The sequence below is a fragment of the Aulonocara sp. 'chitande type north' Nkhata Bay genome, linkage group LG3, assembly GCF_057382095.1.
Source record: "Aulonocara sp. 'chitande type north' Nkhata Bay isolate Kocher_YH1m ecotype deep benthic linkage group LG3, A_spYH_male_GT1.1, whole genome shotgun sequence".
Classification (NCBI taxonomy): domain Eukaryota; kingdom Metazoa; phylum Chordata; class Actinopteri; order Cichliformes; family Cichlidae; genus Aulonocara; species Aulonocara sp. 'chitande type north' Nkhata Bay.
The window spans coordinates 54,090,583-54,106,948 of NC_141346.1; the positions used below are offsets into that span (position 1 = coordinate 54,090,583).

At 39.0% G+C, this 16,366-nt stretch overlaps 1 protein-coding gene and 1 long non-coding RNA gene across 3 annotated transcripts; one reads left to right on the forward strand and one right to left on the reverse strand.

The window, feature by feature from the left end:
- The first annotated feature begins 138 nt into the window (after positions 1-138).
- On the forward strand, positions 139-3,737 carry LOC147336217 (uncharacterized). Of its 2 annotated transcripts, none has more exons than XR_015128220.1 (3): positions 139-304; positions 1,555-1,670; positions 2,670-3,737. It is a non-coding gene; the product is annotated as an uncharacterized LOC147336217 (long non-coding RNA). The 2 variants fall into 2 exon arrangements; XR_015128221.1 differs by lacking the exon at positions 139-304 and adding an exon at positions 336-764.
- Positions 3,738-4,018: 281 nt separating this feature from the next.
- LOC147336218 (uncharacterized) lies at positions 4,019-5,528 on the reverse strand. The gene has a single exon (XM_086285275.1). It carries the CDS (start codon positions 5,473-5,475, stop codon positions 4,021-4,023), a length of 1,455 nt encoding a protein of 484 aa, XP_086141401.1. The 5' UTR covers positions 5,476-5,528; the 3' UTR covers positions 4,019-4,020.
- Positions 5,529-16,366: the final 10,838 nt, after the last annotated feature.

Genomic DNA, 16,366 nt, shown 5'->3' on the forward strand with positions numbered 1-16,366 from the left:
CATTTTTCAATTTGGACAAATTATCAATAAAGTTTCAATCTCTGTTATTTTTCCCCAAAAAACGTGTTGTCGCAATAATGTTTTCTACTGTAATTTGTGCCAACAGATGGCGCAGTTTAAAGTTGGCTGTTACTCTGCCCAGGCTGCTACCACAGAAGAAGAATGTAGACCAATAGTACTTTAACGATGTCCGCTGATCGTTTCCGTGTAAATCTTAGCATTGCTTTAGCCGTCAAGCTAAAGGTTTAGCTTCATACTGCCATATTTTCAGAGTAACAAAATATTTAAACGGTCTCAGATCATGGTGAGTATTTGAAAAAAATGTTTATTTAATGAGAAGCCTGTGATGTGGAAAGGTTAGCAAGCGTAATTTTGCCTATTGTGTTATACACGGGTGCTTACATCCGAGTATTGTTGATCTTTTCTAAGGTCCATGGGTTTATCCAACGAGCAGCTAAGTCACCGTTATATCTGTAATTTTGTGGGCAACGTCTTAATGCAAAAAAAAAATCCCAAAGCAACGAAGCAAAGACTAAAAAACCACACAATGCGTTTTAAGCTCTCTCTGCGTTCACTGCCTCTGCAAGTGTCAAACTTCCTCGCTTTAGCTGATGCTAACCAACATTAGCGCTTACGGTTCGTATATAACACAACTGTCAGCCCTTCACTTTTGGTGCCGACAACATTTTGAGCATTTTCGACAGTTTGTGAAATGGTCGTCATTGGCATTACATGCCAGTAGTGTTCGCTAACTGACTTTACCGGTGATTATATTTATTATTGTTATTATAATTACTATGTATTATGATTAGTTTCCCCACCGGAAGAATGCGACGTTCTTGCCAGAACATTCCCAAATAATTGACCACGTTTATTAACAGATTAATTTTATCCACAGTTTTAGGGTGAGCTAGAATAGATATATGGTTTCAGTAATACGAATAAGGGCGCAACAACATAGAGACAATGACGATCACTCTCATAATTTCATTACGTTAGTGCACCCATCGCTCCGCATCCTTAACGCTACATTGATGTCAAGAGTCTCTGACACAGCTGTGCTCTGCAGCACAGACACCCTGCTTATCTGTGATTCGGCCAGACTGGTGTTGAACTCCAAAGACATGCGCGGGGTTAGGTTAGTTGGCTGTTGGTGTGAGTGGTTGTCTGAGTCTCTCTAATAACCCTCCAACAGACTGGCGACCTGTCCAGGGTGTACTTTTGCCCTATGACAGCTGGAATACAACCTGAATAAAATAAGTAGGAGAAAATGAATGATGTTTATGAACTGTAGTTAATGTAGTCAGACAATAAGTTACCGAGCAACAGGCCACAAGTCTTGGTGCAGAATCATACTAAGATTTAAAAAATAAAATGTTGGCACTGGTGTTTGAAACAGTATACTGTCAGTAAGACTGGAGCAACTGCACACATCTGGAAACTAATAACTAGAGTAGTTAAGTAACATTTTGTTACTGCATCCATTTAGCCAGGTATAATTAGCATGTCTACATACATGTCATTTCTAATGTGGTCCTATGTGGTATGTTGTAGGACAGTGAAGTGTCTGACACTGACCATGTACCAGTGCCTGAGAACACTGGTATGGAGGGGGAGAACGCACCTCTTTACTGTATTTGTCAGAAACCAAACATCAACTGCTTCATGATGTAAGTATATATCAGTTTTATATTTGCAGTACGCGCAGTAGGGGTGGGCGCTAGCTTCAGCAATGTTATCAGAGATTTTCTTTTTTAAAAATGAAGATCTTCTATTTCGAGAAAACTACCAATAAGGATATATGCACAGATATAGAAAACAATACTGTAACATTTTATTGATGCTTGCAGTTTGGAGGCAGCAGTATTTGCAAGTGTAACTAAATTCCAGGCATTTTCCATCCTTCTTTTCATATCAGCTTTTTTCTAATTGTCAGTGTGAACCAAGGTGTCAGCAGCAGCATTATAGTGCAAAAGTAGTGACCCAGCATAGATCAAATGTAAGCACAAAAGTAGCCAAGGTAGTGTTTTTCCTGGAAATTTTAAGTGAAAGGATAAAGTAACTGCTTACCACTTTAGTTTAACAATGACTAATGAAATGTAACCGTGTAACTCATCAGCAGTCTGCACAGTATGGTCACATATTAAAACTGAAGAATATGTTGTACTTGTTGTAGTGTTTCATCATGGGTCCAGTTTTTACCCAGGTGCTTAAAGCCCTTCTTTACCCTCATGTAACGCCAACAGTAATTTCCAACCACTATTTCCTGTTCCTGTCAGTCAAACAAACAGACGACAAACATCTTCTATAAACAGGAATAATGTCATTTTATCGGATTAGAAAACATCTAATCTAGCGTTGATATTACACTGCTGTTTAGTGTCTGGCTAATCTCAGTGTCACCAAAATATCTGCCCTACATGTCAAACAATGAGAGAACTTGAAACGGTAACATCACCTAGCAGCTTATTTTAATTAGTGCTAACGCTTTGTTTGCTGGCTAACATTGCTATTATTATAGTCACAGTTAATTGACTTTGAATAGCTTTATTTCAAAAGTAATTTTACAATTTCACAGCCATTTAGCTGTGTTAACTGTACATGCTGTAGGTCATAAGGCGTGCATGGATCATTTTTATAATCAGCCTCTTATCTTTTGTCCACCACAGACTTTGCCATGATAAATTGGTCAGTTGACAACCAGGAGCCGTACACCTTAACCTCAGAGGCCAGGACATCCAGGGGCAGTGTGAACACGCACTTGTTTAAGTGGGACGCAAGATGGACTATAGAGGGCCAGCCCCTTGCCAGACAACCAAGTGCTGTCCCTGTCCACGGCCAGTGTGAGAAGGACTCTCACTAAAGTCAACCCACACAAAGTTGCTGGACCAGACAATATACCTGGACGCGTGCTCGGAGCCCGTGCTGACCAGCTGACTGATGTCCTAGCGGGCATCTTTAACATCTCCCTGAGTCAAGCTGTTGTGCCACAGTGCTTTAAAACCACCACCATCATACCTGTCCCCAGACCTTCCCAAAGCCTAATTACACAATGATTGCCTGAGCCTATTCTTGTTAAATGATGAAAAACTCAAAGGCACGTTTGGGCAGTGGATCTGTGTGAAATCAGCAGCTTGCAAAACTAAATCAAAATGTGTGCTATTGATTCTAAAAATAGAAATCACAATAAAGTTCAACATTTACTAAAACCGCCATTCAGTCATCTGAGAATCTTTACTCATGAAATTATAACGGTTAGATGAATGTATATGCAGTGATTTACTGATCAATGATAAAAGGGGAGATTTATGCAATAACGAAGACTGTCATGAAAAGTATTTGGCATCTGATCTCCTGTAACCTGCGGAGCTAAGCTGTTTTACCAGCTCTGCTCTCTGATTTTTCTTTTTTCTTTTATGAAAAAACACAAGTTGTCAAAGTTATTTGTTTGCAAATGTATTTCAGAAATATCGACATACTTTTTTTAATCAGCAGAAACTTTCTGTCAGTAGTGCAAAAACCTGCACTGATCTGACCTCATTTCTTCCTCATCCTGATTCCTGACCTGGGAAGGGAGAGAAATATTTGTTTTTGTTTGTCTTCTTGTTTTATTTAATTCCTTGTGGGATTTGGATCCAACACGTAAAGTATGCATATTATGCACACACACAAACACACATGCAGCTATTACCCATTTCTTGTATTCTTGAATAAAGACATTGATTTGACACATTTAATTAGCAGCCAATTGTTTTTAATTGTTCAATTATTAAGAAAAAAGAGAAGGTGGGTGGGATGTAAAGGGAGAGAGGAGAGAAAACCCCAACAATCCCCTCCGAGCAAGCACTAGGCGACAGTGGATAGGAAAAACTCCCTTTAAAATTAAAGGAAGAAACCTATGACAGAACCAGGCTCTAGAGGGGGCAGTCAACTGTCGGGACTGGTTGGGGGGTGACTGTGAAGAGAGGGGAGGGAGATGGGAGAGGTGTTAGTAGTTAAGGGGGGGGGGGGGGGGGGGAATTAAGCTGGAATAGAGGTGGGGGAAGAAGAGGTGACATTGGCAGTAGTGAGAGAAGGAGTGTTCTTCCTCGAGAAGAAGCAGAAGCGTTTTTTCTTTTTCTGCTTTTTCTCAAGGATGAGGATCAGCTCCTCGATTGTTTCGGTGTTTTGCTTCTGCAGCTTGTTGCATTTTTTCACCACTTCTTCTTTTTCGCCTTGTTTTTCTTCCAACCTTTCTGTCAGCACTTTAGATGTTACCTCCTGTTTTTGTAGTTTTTCATTTTCTCCTTCCAGCTCAGATGCTTTGAACTTCAGTTTGTTGTAAAGTTCTTGCAGGTTTTGGTTGTTCTTCTCAAACTCCTGGAGAAGAAGTTTTTCTTCTCTCTGCTTACTGACCAGCTGTTCTCTTTCTTGAAGCAGGTCTTGATATTTGTGCAGTGTCTCATTGAACTTTACCTGCAGCATCCTGTCGTTTCCCTCCATGAGCTGGAGTTGGCACTCCATGTCTCCCTGCTTTCTGTCCAGCTGCTCTTTCTCTTGAAGGATTGCTTTATTTTGTCGCAGAGCTTCATCGAGCTTTCCTTGCAAGCTTTCATTTTGTTGCTTGATGCTCTGAAGATTGGAATCCATTTCTTTTTGTTTGCTTTCTTGTTCCCTTTTCTCTTGGAGGAGCTTCTCATTTGCTTGCTCTGTGCGATCAAGCCTTTTTTTGTCAACATTGTACTTTAGCTCCATGTCTCGGAGGTTGCTGTGCAGCCCTCTCTTCTTCATGCCATCTTCTTTCTTCTCTTGGAGGAGTTTTCTATTTTGTCGAAGAGCTTCATCAAGCTTTCCTTGCAAGCTTTCATTGTGTTGCTTGATGCTCTGAAGCTTGGAATGCATTTCTTTCTCTTTTAACTCCTGTTGCCTTTTTTCTTGGAGAAGCTTTTCATTTTCTAGCAGTGTGCGATCAAGCTTTTTTTTGTATACACTGTACATTAGCTCCATTTCTTGGAGATTGCTGTACAGCCCTCTCTTCTTCGTGCCGTCTTGTTTTTTCTCTTGGACAAGTTTTTTATTTTGTTGCAGGGCTTCATCAAGCTTTCCTTGGAGCTCCTGGTTCTTTTTGTCCATGTCATGGAGATCTTGTTGTTTCTCCTCAATAATAGCTTCCTTTTCTTGAAGCTGGTATGACAACTTTTTTAGCTGAGCGCTCTTTTGCTCATTTTCCTCCATCAAGAACTTAATCTTCTCGGTGTTTCTGAGCGCTTCATCCTCCATTTCTTCCAAACGCTTTTCCTCTAGTTCGACTTGGTCACACCAAGGAAGAGAGGAAAGGGAAGAGTCTAGTGGCTCATCCCAGGGAAGAGTGTAGGGGTCAACTTCTTGTCCCTTTGGATTTGTTTGAGACATCTTGGGTCTGGATACAGTTAGAATTGCAAAGGATCCAAATATTTCAAAAGGCTTTTCTGGCGAACGGTTCAATGCTGCACACATCAATGCTGCGAGAAACGGACTAAAAGTCGTTGCTCTTCACCGCTATTTATAGATTTTTGGCTCAAAGGATCAAAGGATCAGAATGGTGGTAAGATTCTACATGTGTGTGACGTCATAATTCTGTAAGGCAATGGGGTTGTCACGTGATATTTTTGGAGGAGGGCATTTTTCAATTTGGACAAATTATCAATAAAGTTTCAATCTCTGTTATTTTTCCCCAAAAAACGTGTTGTCGCAATAATGTTTTCTACTGTAATTTGTGCCAACAGATGGCGCAGTTTAAAGTTGGCTGTTACTCTGCCCAGGCTGCTACCACAGAAGAAGAATGTAGACCAATAGTACTTTAACGATGTCCGCTGATCGTTTCCGTGTAAATCTTAGCATTGCTTTAGCCGTCAAGCTAAAGGTTTAGCTTCATACTGCCATATTTTCAGAGTAACAAAATATTTAAACGGTCTCAGATCATGGTGAGTATTTGAAAAAAATGTTTATTTAATGAGAAGCCTGTGATGTGGAAAGGTTAGCAAGCGTAATTTTGCCTATTGTGTTATACACGGGTGCTTACATCCGAGTATTGTTGATTAGTGATGGGTAGATGAAGCTTCATGAAGCACTGAAGCTTTTCATCCAATTGGTTCATCCCAGCGCAAAGCTTCTTGAAGCTTCATTTGCTCTAGTAGGACACCTACTGGACGTAAAAATATTAGTTGGCATGAATTTGAAGAGTGTGGCCTTTTGCACACAGCCTGTAAATGTCAACAACAAAAGGAGTGTGTAAAACATGTATATTGTAGTGATGGCAGTATACTGTGTATATTTATACTGGCAGTATGGAAAATGATTATTTGGAAATGCTTAAAATGGAAATGATCATTTACTGTGAGGTGAGGTGTGGTTGGGGTGTGGACAGTGGTTGTGCTTTTGTAACGTTTAGGTATGGACAGCTACACACTGAGGCTTTGAGCCTCAGTCCTGCCTGTTCACATTTCATTCTGTAAAAACTGAAGTTTCACTGCTTTTATGACCTTTTTAGTGGGGAGAACATAGCTAGGATTTAATGATTTAACAAATCTTTTGAATCCTTTGTCCTCCACAATGCTAAATGGCTAGGAGTCCTCAATCACCATGCTAACCAGGTCTTCAGCTATTTGAGATTGTTCTCCTGAGGAAAGACAATAAAGACAAAGCACAAATATAAATATCACACACAGGGGCAGGGATAGCTCAGTAGGTAGAGTGGTGGCCCCTTGATTGGAAGGTCGGGGGTTCGACTCCACTGAACGGCTACCCTGAGGTACCCCTGAGCAAGGTACCATCCCTACACACTGCTCCCCGGGCGCTGCATTGGTGGCTGCCCACTGCTTCACTGGGTGAATGGGTTAAATGCAGAGGAACTATTTCCCTATGGGGACTAACACGCACACTTTACACTTTACTTTACACTTAACTTATAACAGTTGTATAATATTGTTATATCATTTAGTAACATTACGGCATGCTATATTATCATTGCATTTGATGGCTGACCTGGTCTTGCTCCACAATTGGTGTTCCCCTTATTCTCATGCAAAGCTCTGTAGTGCCTAAGCATGGATGAGGTGTTGTTGTTATATCCCAGCTCCCTGGCACATAGCAAACACTTCACCTTGTACAAAAGTCAAGACAGCTTAACATAAATTGTATTGCACCATCAGTATTATGAAAATACATCTTCTGAAATTTACATACCTTGTTGGGAGGATCAAAATGTTCCCACACAGGGGAGGACATCCTCTTCTTAGCTGGCTCCATTCTCTCCTGACTTTCTCTCCTCACTCTCATAAACCTCCAAACTGTCTCCAAACTCTCACTAACCGCAACTCTCCATCAAACACCCACATTTTTGAATGAAGTCTGAGGGGTTTATATCGCTGTCATATCTCGCGGCAAAGTTCGAACCACTTCATGAACCAGTCACGTGGTACAGCCGGGCAGTGAGGCTTCGGACGTCATCATTTTCAGCTCCTCCCATAAATGAAGCAAGCCTCGATACGTGCATCGCGGAAACGCTCCCTCAATTACTCGACACAAGCTTCGAAGCCTCGATACAGAACGTCACATCACTAGTGTTGATCTTTTCTAAGGTCCATGGGTTTATCCAACGGGCAGCTAAGTCACCATTATATCTGTAATTTTGTGGGCAACGTCTCAAAAAGTATAGAAGTTATGAGCACCAAAAGTCATAGCACACATTAGCAGAAAGAGCAGAATTTTTTAAAGTTTGAATGGCGAAAATCGGATAAAAACTGTGGGAGTAGTTGAGTGCCAAAAAGTCTACGGAAGTAACTAGTAAATAGTGGAATAAAGAACTAGAAAATTTTTCATTTCCTGCGAAAATGCTGTGTGGATGCCTTAACGTTAAAGATGTCTGCTGAAAAAAGCTGAAAAGGTTGAATAAAGAAAAAAAAACAACAACATTGCCCTGAGCAGGATTCGAACCTGGCCCTTCAGGTCTCAATGCGGCTATTCATCTCATTGCACCAAACTCTTTCTCACAAAGAAGTGGTGGAGAGACTGACAATTGTGCTGAAATTAGCAGAAGCGGCTGAGAATTGTGCTGTTAAGAGGTGAAAAGGCTGAAAACTTTGCAGAAAAGAGGTGAATCAGCAGAATTTCTGCTGAAAAGAGTTCAATTAGCAGAATTTCTGCTTAAAAGAGTTCAATCAGCACTTACACTCAATTAAATTCAGTTGAACTGCATCATATTCTCATCACTCTCTTTTAAGAACTAAACTAAATAATAAACTAAATAATGTCCCAAGCCCTGACTGCATTCTTTGTTTTCTTGAAATGTCAAACAGTGAGTTCAATAAACAAATTTTTACAGGTGCTGTACATTTTTACAGGTGTCACACGCTTTGATTTTTAACAATGGCTCAGAGATCCATGACGTCATGAAACACCTGAGCACTGCTGTTTTCAGGAAATATAATTTCAACAGGAGGAAAAACTGCAACTGGTCAGGGCTATTTTTAACAGCAGTTCGATTTAGAGGAAACAAAAAGTAAATGGTTACTTCTGACTGTAAATGGCAGTAGGTTTTGCTTAAACATCAAGTGAAGCACTCAAAGAGGACCGTTCCTGCATCAGTTTATGTTAAAAATATGTTCACGGTCATGAAGGAAAATTCCAAAATCAGACACTAGTCAAAAATTCCATTGCTATTTGAATTATATTTTTAGTACTATGTCTAATGAGTCAACACAGCAACACAGTGGCAGAGCTGACTTACTCTTGTGTCCTCTTTTGTGTCTCCCTGACTCAAGGCCTGAGGGTCAGAGTATAAAACGCTGATGTAATTCTGTCTTTTTTTTTTTTTTTTGCCTCTGTCTTTTATTTGGCCAAGCTGCTTAAATGTGCCCATGTGTTCAGACCCATGGCAATTTATTTTTACCTGTTAACCAGTGAACTTTAGCAGGTTGGATGTGATTCAGCAAGCTTTTGGCCCACATTTAACATACAGATGCCATATTTGCATCTGTACTACAGGTATGTTAAGGAGGCACACTAAAAACTAAGTGGTTAGGAAACATTACTGTAAACATAGCTACTGTGACTTACAGCTTGGGTTTCAGATTTATTTCAGGACTAAACCTTCCACAGTTTGTTGACTTTTTGGCTACTCCATCGTGTTCGTGAGAGACCCACATAAATAACCATGAAAAGATACCACAAAGTCATTAACTACATAAACCATTTTGGGAGCAAAGTAGACTCAGTCCTGAAGAGAAGAGATTGAAAGCTATGACTGTCTGACTGAGTCACCGTGCTACAAATATGTGCTGTAAATACTTCAGGGATCTTAAGTATAAAATGGTTAAACATTATGACGTATTGCAAAAATGCAAACAGCATGAAGGTTCTGGGCTTGAATGCTCAAGTCAGCTGGGGCCTTTCTGTATGGCGATGTATGTTCTCCCTGTGCCCACATGGGTTTCTCCTGGGTGCTTCTGTTTTACCAAAGACATACTAGGTTATTTGTCCTACCTTCACCTTTGATGTATTATCACAAAGCTGACATGAAAGTTGATAATGAGTGCTCATCATTCCTCATTAAGCTTGGCTTGGTTGGCGTCTGCATGGAGTGTTCTTTGCTACTAGCTTTGTGTTAACGTGCTGCATGCTATCATGCAGGTGCTAAGTGTTAGCACCAGTGGGTAATTATTTGTGACCTGGGCCTGTCTATCACGTTCTTGTTTTATCATGCAATAAACATTAAAGAGCCTCTCATAGTAAAAGTTGTAGAGTTCTATTATTTACCTCCTTCCTTCACATGAACTAGAGTTAGGTAACTGTAGTGTGAGTTTGCAGGAAAAGGCACATCTTGTCATCTTTCTGATAACCAAAGAACTTTCGTAGCATGAGTAACAAAAAAAACACACAATAATTGTTTTGTTAGTAACTGTTGCACGATTGCGAAAGTTAGTACAGTAACACAATAATAACAAAATAATCTAAATACAACATGGTTTGTACCAAATCTTTTACTTTGTATGAAATTATGGGTAAATTTACTGTAAATCTGCATTTTCAATAATTTGTTGTTAAACTCGATCTGATCAAACAGAGCATGAAAAAGAAACTGTAAACCTGTTGAACTGACTATCAGTTTCATCATTTGCAAACAGCAGACAGGTTGACTGAGGACTGTGAGGCCAGGGCATTTGCATTGAGAGCACATTCATGCCTGTGCTGTGCTGATAACAGGCCCTCTGTGGAAAGACTGTGACCCCGTGCTGTAATCCACATTTTCATTGCTTTCACACCCATTTGCCTCTGACGTAATTAAAACCAGCAATGTATGTGTGCTTTCCTTACGTGAACAGGGCCATTCTCTGTCTTACTTGTTCATTCACTGACATGCAGCCAACCACATGACAGGAAGACCTTGTTCGCCTTTATCATCAGCGGCCCAAGAAAAACCCTTCAGCAACAAGACACATTTACACACTGTTATCTTAGCGTCACATCACTCTCAGCCAGCACATATCTCAAAGCATCCAAAACCATTAGCACACATAAAAGCCTTTAATTGTGCCTTTGCTTTCACAGTTACTCTCCCTGCAAAACATGTGCTGTGTTTAACATCTGCAGCTTAAATTCCTAGATATCATCGAAGATCATTATCTACAAAATCCACAATCAAGAGTGAAACCATTCAATCATCAGCTTATCAATTAGCATTTGCTTGTGTGCCAAATTGTGCTGTTTTACAACACAAACTAGTCTACTGTTGATGATCAAAATGTAATAATCAATTACATTTCACCACTTCTTTAAGCACCTTAAGTTAAGGGGCTCCATGTGATCACAGGAAGAGGCCCAGAGCTGTCAGACACATTGATCTGCATTGAATGACTCACTGAGTGAGCTCTCTGGTCAAGTCATAACTGTCAATATTGCAAACAGCTCTTTAGATTATGTACTGATGAGTTTTCCTACAGCAGAAACCAGGCTGACCTTTAACATGAATGTCGTCATTACAAAAGTATCCTCAGACAGCAAACAGTCAGAGACCTACTGAAGTGCTATTTGCTGCTGCTGCTTGGCTCACTGACAGAAATCCATATTTACAAATTAACCCACGATGATATTTGGAGAGTAAAGTTATGACGTGGTCTACAGTTGCCCTGTCTCACATGTAGCACCAAATAGAGGAAGTCTGCATCAAAAGCATTCTCACTGCTGAAAATATTCTGTGTGGTTTAAGTGAGGGAGCTGCAAGGGTATTTGTGAGATAAGTAGACATATAAGGATTAATGCATTGCACCAGTCAGGAAAGTTGTTAAGCCTCCACTCAGCTAGTTTAGGTGAACTACAGGAGTTTCATCTGCATCAGTATTATTATCATCACATTTTCTTTTCAATCTCACAGCTCTTTATCAAACAAGACATAAGCAACAAAGGTCCCCATGGCAACATATATTTGGCAAAACAAAGCCCATCTATTTTACATGAATTTAAAATCAGCATTTTAATGCTAGAGCTGTTGATACATATTTGCAAGCTGAGGCATGATTACAGTAGGATGCAAGGATTCTGGATTCTGGAAATAGGAAGCTTTCCTATTTCCAGAATAGGAAAGCTGAAAAGACTGCAGTCAGCACTGCAGGTAAAACAATGACAAATCGAGAGAAGATGATGGATTTGTTTTTATTAATATCTCTGTGAATGGCCTGAGGAGAGATACAGTGTGCAGGCTGAGTGCTAGCAGGAGCATTGTGCAAGTTTGAGCACAGGAAACAAAACATCACTCAACCACACTAGTCACAGTTAGAGGAGTTGTTGTCAAAGCACAAACAAATGCATTTATGCAATTAGTGGTCAGAAAGAGCACAGACAGCGGTAAACATGTCTGGAGATGAGAAAAAAGAATTTAAGTCACATTGGTCTTCTAATTATGCTGATTGGTCTCTTTGAATAATGCATCAAGCTGTGATTGGTCTCTCCATGAGCATTTACATTCTGTAAATAGATTAGCGTTGTAAGAAGTGTGTCACCCTCACAGGAGGTGAGAATTAACTTGCCGTTTGTGGCACATGTGAGCTATAGTTTCTACAGTCAGCACTGAATCCTAACATGTGATTAGATTTTTATAATAATGAGGAATATGTTTCATAAATTCAATCCGATTATATGGATAACACATAAATAAATTCTCTGTCTGAAATAAGCCCTATAAAAGAAAAATACACTCGATACAGACAGTATCAATATGCTCTTACTGATACTTACTGAACAATAACTGACTAACTGCATTGTGCAATTGATAACAGTCCTTTAATAATACAGTTATTAGTGACATTAGTACTCAAAATAAAAATAGAAAGTATTTTACTCTACATAAATGCATACTGGTAATAAAATATAATGACTGGTGTTTCTTTTTTCTTCATTTTCCATTACTGTTTGTAGTTGTACTGGTGGATCAGGAGCTAGTAGAACTAGCTATTTGTAACCAAGCTAATACTTACTTGACCCAGTTATACCATCTCTTACCATGTGTGTTACACAAGTGCTCATAAAGCACAGATAATCTGGTTGCAGCACAGGAACTAGTTTTTATATAAAAATTTGTTTTTACTAACTACCAGATGCATTTGATGCTGGGCTGACTGCGCTAGTTAAAATTCTTTCTTATATTCTTTGCTTATTTTTGTTTACAGTATATGGAATATGATCATTAAACTATTAGTTTTGTATTTTCCATGTTTTTTTAATAATATATTTTAGTTTAGTTTCAACATTCATTTTTTCAGAACATGGTGTGAATTTCTCAAACCTAATGAAGTCAAGTCCCTATGCTCATTGTGTTTACAGATTTGACTGAAATTAATTTTGTTTATTTTTTCACATGCTACTCTCAGCAGCAATAGCTAAGTGGCTAAATCACACAGTTAAATTAAGACATTAAGTATAAATCATTAAACTAAAAGGGCTGCACAACCCAAACTAGTTGTTACTTGAGGATTAACTGTTACTAGTATTTATTTACAAAGGAAAACTACTACTACTGTTGTGTTGTTAGTGTTGCTAGCAACAAAACTTACTTTAGCTTATTAATATGAGCTATTTTGAATAGCTTTAGGTACTATAAAATGTATAGAGTGGTTTACTGTACAACTGATAAAGTGCTACCTAATAATGACATAAACGGGGGACCTTTTCTTATACAATTTAACAACATAGCTTACCTCAAATTACAAAATATCATGACTCAATATTAGCATTGTTAGCAGGTTCGCGAGGTAAGCACAAATTTTTCAATTATTCTATATACTTTATCTGAAAGATGGTCAACTGACTTATCTTTAAAAAGCGTAAACAGAACCTCAGAAAAGCTGTAATTTCTTGAAAACCCACAAAAGTCTTTATAAAGACTGCTATACTCTCTACACTATTTTATTTGAATATCTAGGTTTTGCACAATTAATAAAATGTTGGGCCCTGAAAAATACCACAATGACATATGTCAATCTTCTAGAATATTCTCCTTAAAATACTTGCCACTTTATGCTGTAGGTGCGAAGGTTACTACAGGTGACAGCAATAATAATGGGGACTAGTCTTTGCCCTGTCTCTCTCTCATCAGCCCCAGACGGTCATGGCAGATGGGTCTCCAAGACCCTGGCTCTGCCAGAGGTTTCTTCCTGTTCAAAAGAATTTTTTTCTTCCCACTGTAGCCAAAGTGGTTGCTTATAAGGGGCCCATCTGATTTTTGTGGTTTTCTTTGTTGTCTCTTTATTATTATAGGGTCTTTACCTTACAATATAAAGCGCCCCTAACTGTTATTGTGATTTGACACTATATAGCTAAATTAAATTGAAAATACACAGCGAGTATTGACCTTTAATGAGGCAGTCAGGTGTAGTAAATCACTTCACCGAAGGGAGCTAGTTGTTTCCAAGAACGTGAAATGTATGTATCCCATTGTATATAGTTTCTTTGAATGTTCATTGAAGTTTTCAGTTGTGAGATTGTTTATATTTTTTTACAGCATGAAAATAGAGAAATTTGCAGGAAACTTCAACTAATGAGATTATATTTTAAAACTCAAATCAGTATCAGCTTTGGTTGCTCTCATGCTTGTGACAAATAAAAGGTTTGACCCACCATGTGAATGAGAACCAATTTCACTTTGAAATGCTACTGTGTGCTCTGTTGAAAAGCAAAGCTATAGCATTATGAGAAACATTTTACTGTCATAACATTGTAGTGCTATCACCCAGAGGCATACTTCCCTACCCCCACTTCCCTAACGCCTTTTGCTGAGAGGATTATGGGGCATCTTTTAACTCTGCCATCTGTTCCAAATTGACTTTCAATTAACACTGGCAAATGAGAAAGCTGTCAGAGCAAAGAGCAGAGCAGATTGAGCTGTTGCTCTGTGAATGGAGGATCCTGTACCACATCCAGTTCGTATTCAATTCAATTCAATTTTATTTATACAACGTGAAATCATAACATCAGTCGCCTCAAGGCGCTTTATATTGTAAATTAGACCCTTCAATAATACATACAGAGAAAAGCCCAACAATCATGAGCAAGCACTTTCGCGACAGTGGGAAGAAGAAAACTCCTGTTTAACAGGAAGAAGCAGGCTCAGGGAGGGGCGGGCATCTGCCGCAACCATTTGGGGTGAGAGAAGAGTGGACGATTTACTAAATTTACTAAAGAAACCAACTTGTAATAAGACAAAAATTAGGCCAAAATTGATATATATATATTTTATTACATTTGATTCTTGTTTCTGTAGATTACATTTGATTTCAATTTGCACACTGATACATCTAATTTAGACTGCCTGAGTGATTGTATTGATTAGGCTATCAGGATCTGCTAGATTTTTTTTAACCTGACTCTGTGCTTTGTATTGGGAAACTTGTGGTATTACAAAACCGTACTTTCCACAAAGCCCAACGTTGTGTATTTTAATCCTCACAAATCGTTTGGGCAGTGTATAGTTGCTGCTGAGCAAATTTGGTGATGAGATACGTGTGAAGATGTCAAACAGCCTTGAGCTAAACTGCTGCCGTGCTCATGGCTGAGGCTTTCATGAGATGTTATCATGTAACAGGAAAGGCAAAAAAAGTGAACAAAGTAAACAATGAAAAAAAAAAACATCTTGAATTTGCAGTGTGCACAAAATGTTGATGCTGAAAACTTATAATACTTCATCATGGCTTTAGTCTCCAGGTGACAAAAAGTCAATATGAATTTGACTTTTTAGCCCCAGTGCTCTTGCAGACAAAACAGAAATTCATATGTGGCTGTTGTGCATTAGCTTTGCATACCTGAATTTTTACAGGACTTCCCTGGTAAAGTTATGTATTACAACACAGTTCTCCAACACGTTCAAATGGGACATTAACTTGCCAGCTGCCAAGTTCACAGTCTGATGTTGAATTGTGCTAATTTTGGAATATTGTGGTGGTGATTATTACGATGTAGTCACAGTTAGCAGTTTGGGTGCTCCCTCACCATTAGTGCTAACCTGATTGAAGCAGACTGTGCTGTGTGTGTGTATCTGCACACATGGTGGTAGAAACAGCTGGTCAATAGGCTTTGGCTCGTCTCAGCACAAAGGTCATAACCCCTGGGGTCAGATAAAGAGTGCCACACTATAGATCCTTATTAGAAGGCAGTCCATAGAACAAGCACCATCAACCCCCTCTCAAAATACACAGTCTTATGATTATGTGATTGTATTTGCCTACAGAGAGGGGATTTGTACAAACATGAGCATGCTCTCAACTGTATTGCTTAATGTGGACAACACTGCGCATTGGTTGAATACTTGATTGACACATACAGTAGAAGAGAAAAGCACAAAAAACCCATCAAAGATGAAAAAAATACAGCATGAAAACTACAGACAGTAGCTGTTTTTAACACTCAGTTTTACTTTATTACTTCATATGTTATAATTTCTCCACAGTTGGCTGATGGATTAATAACAACACATAGAAAAATATGTGGGACTGGCTGCATCACATATTTTTGACACCGCCGCCATTTCTCAACAAATGCTCTCTGCACATAGATGGGCGATCCATAACTGCCAGTGGACACACACTACTGCCACTGAACCATAATTTTTCCTATTTGCAGTAATCTGGAGATGCTGGTTGTTCTTGTTACAAAATCCTAAATATTAAATCTTTTTCTTGTTGAATGGCAGAGCTATAAATAGTAATAGTGGTAAAAGTGACACTCAAAAGCTGCACTCAAACCAGTGATGGTAGACAGTATGAGATAAAGCTCCAGCTGTCTCATATTGATAAGAGCAAAAGGTCAAAACTGTCTGACATATGTACTTGTTTTTGTGAATCATACAGATAAATATGCTGAG

What these genes read in the sequence shown, in the direction of transcription:
- LOC147336218 (XM_086285275.1), bottom strand. Translation starts at nt 5,475, where the DNA reads ATGTGTGCAGCATTGAACCGTTCGCCAGAAAAGCCTTTTGAAATATTT.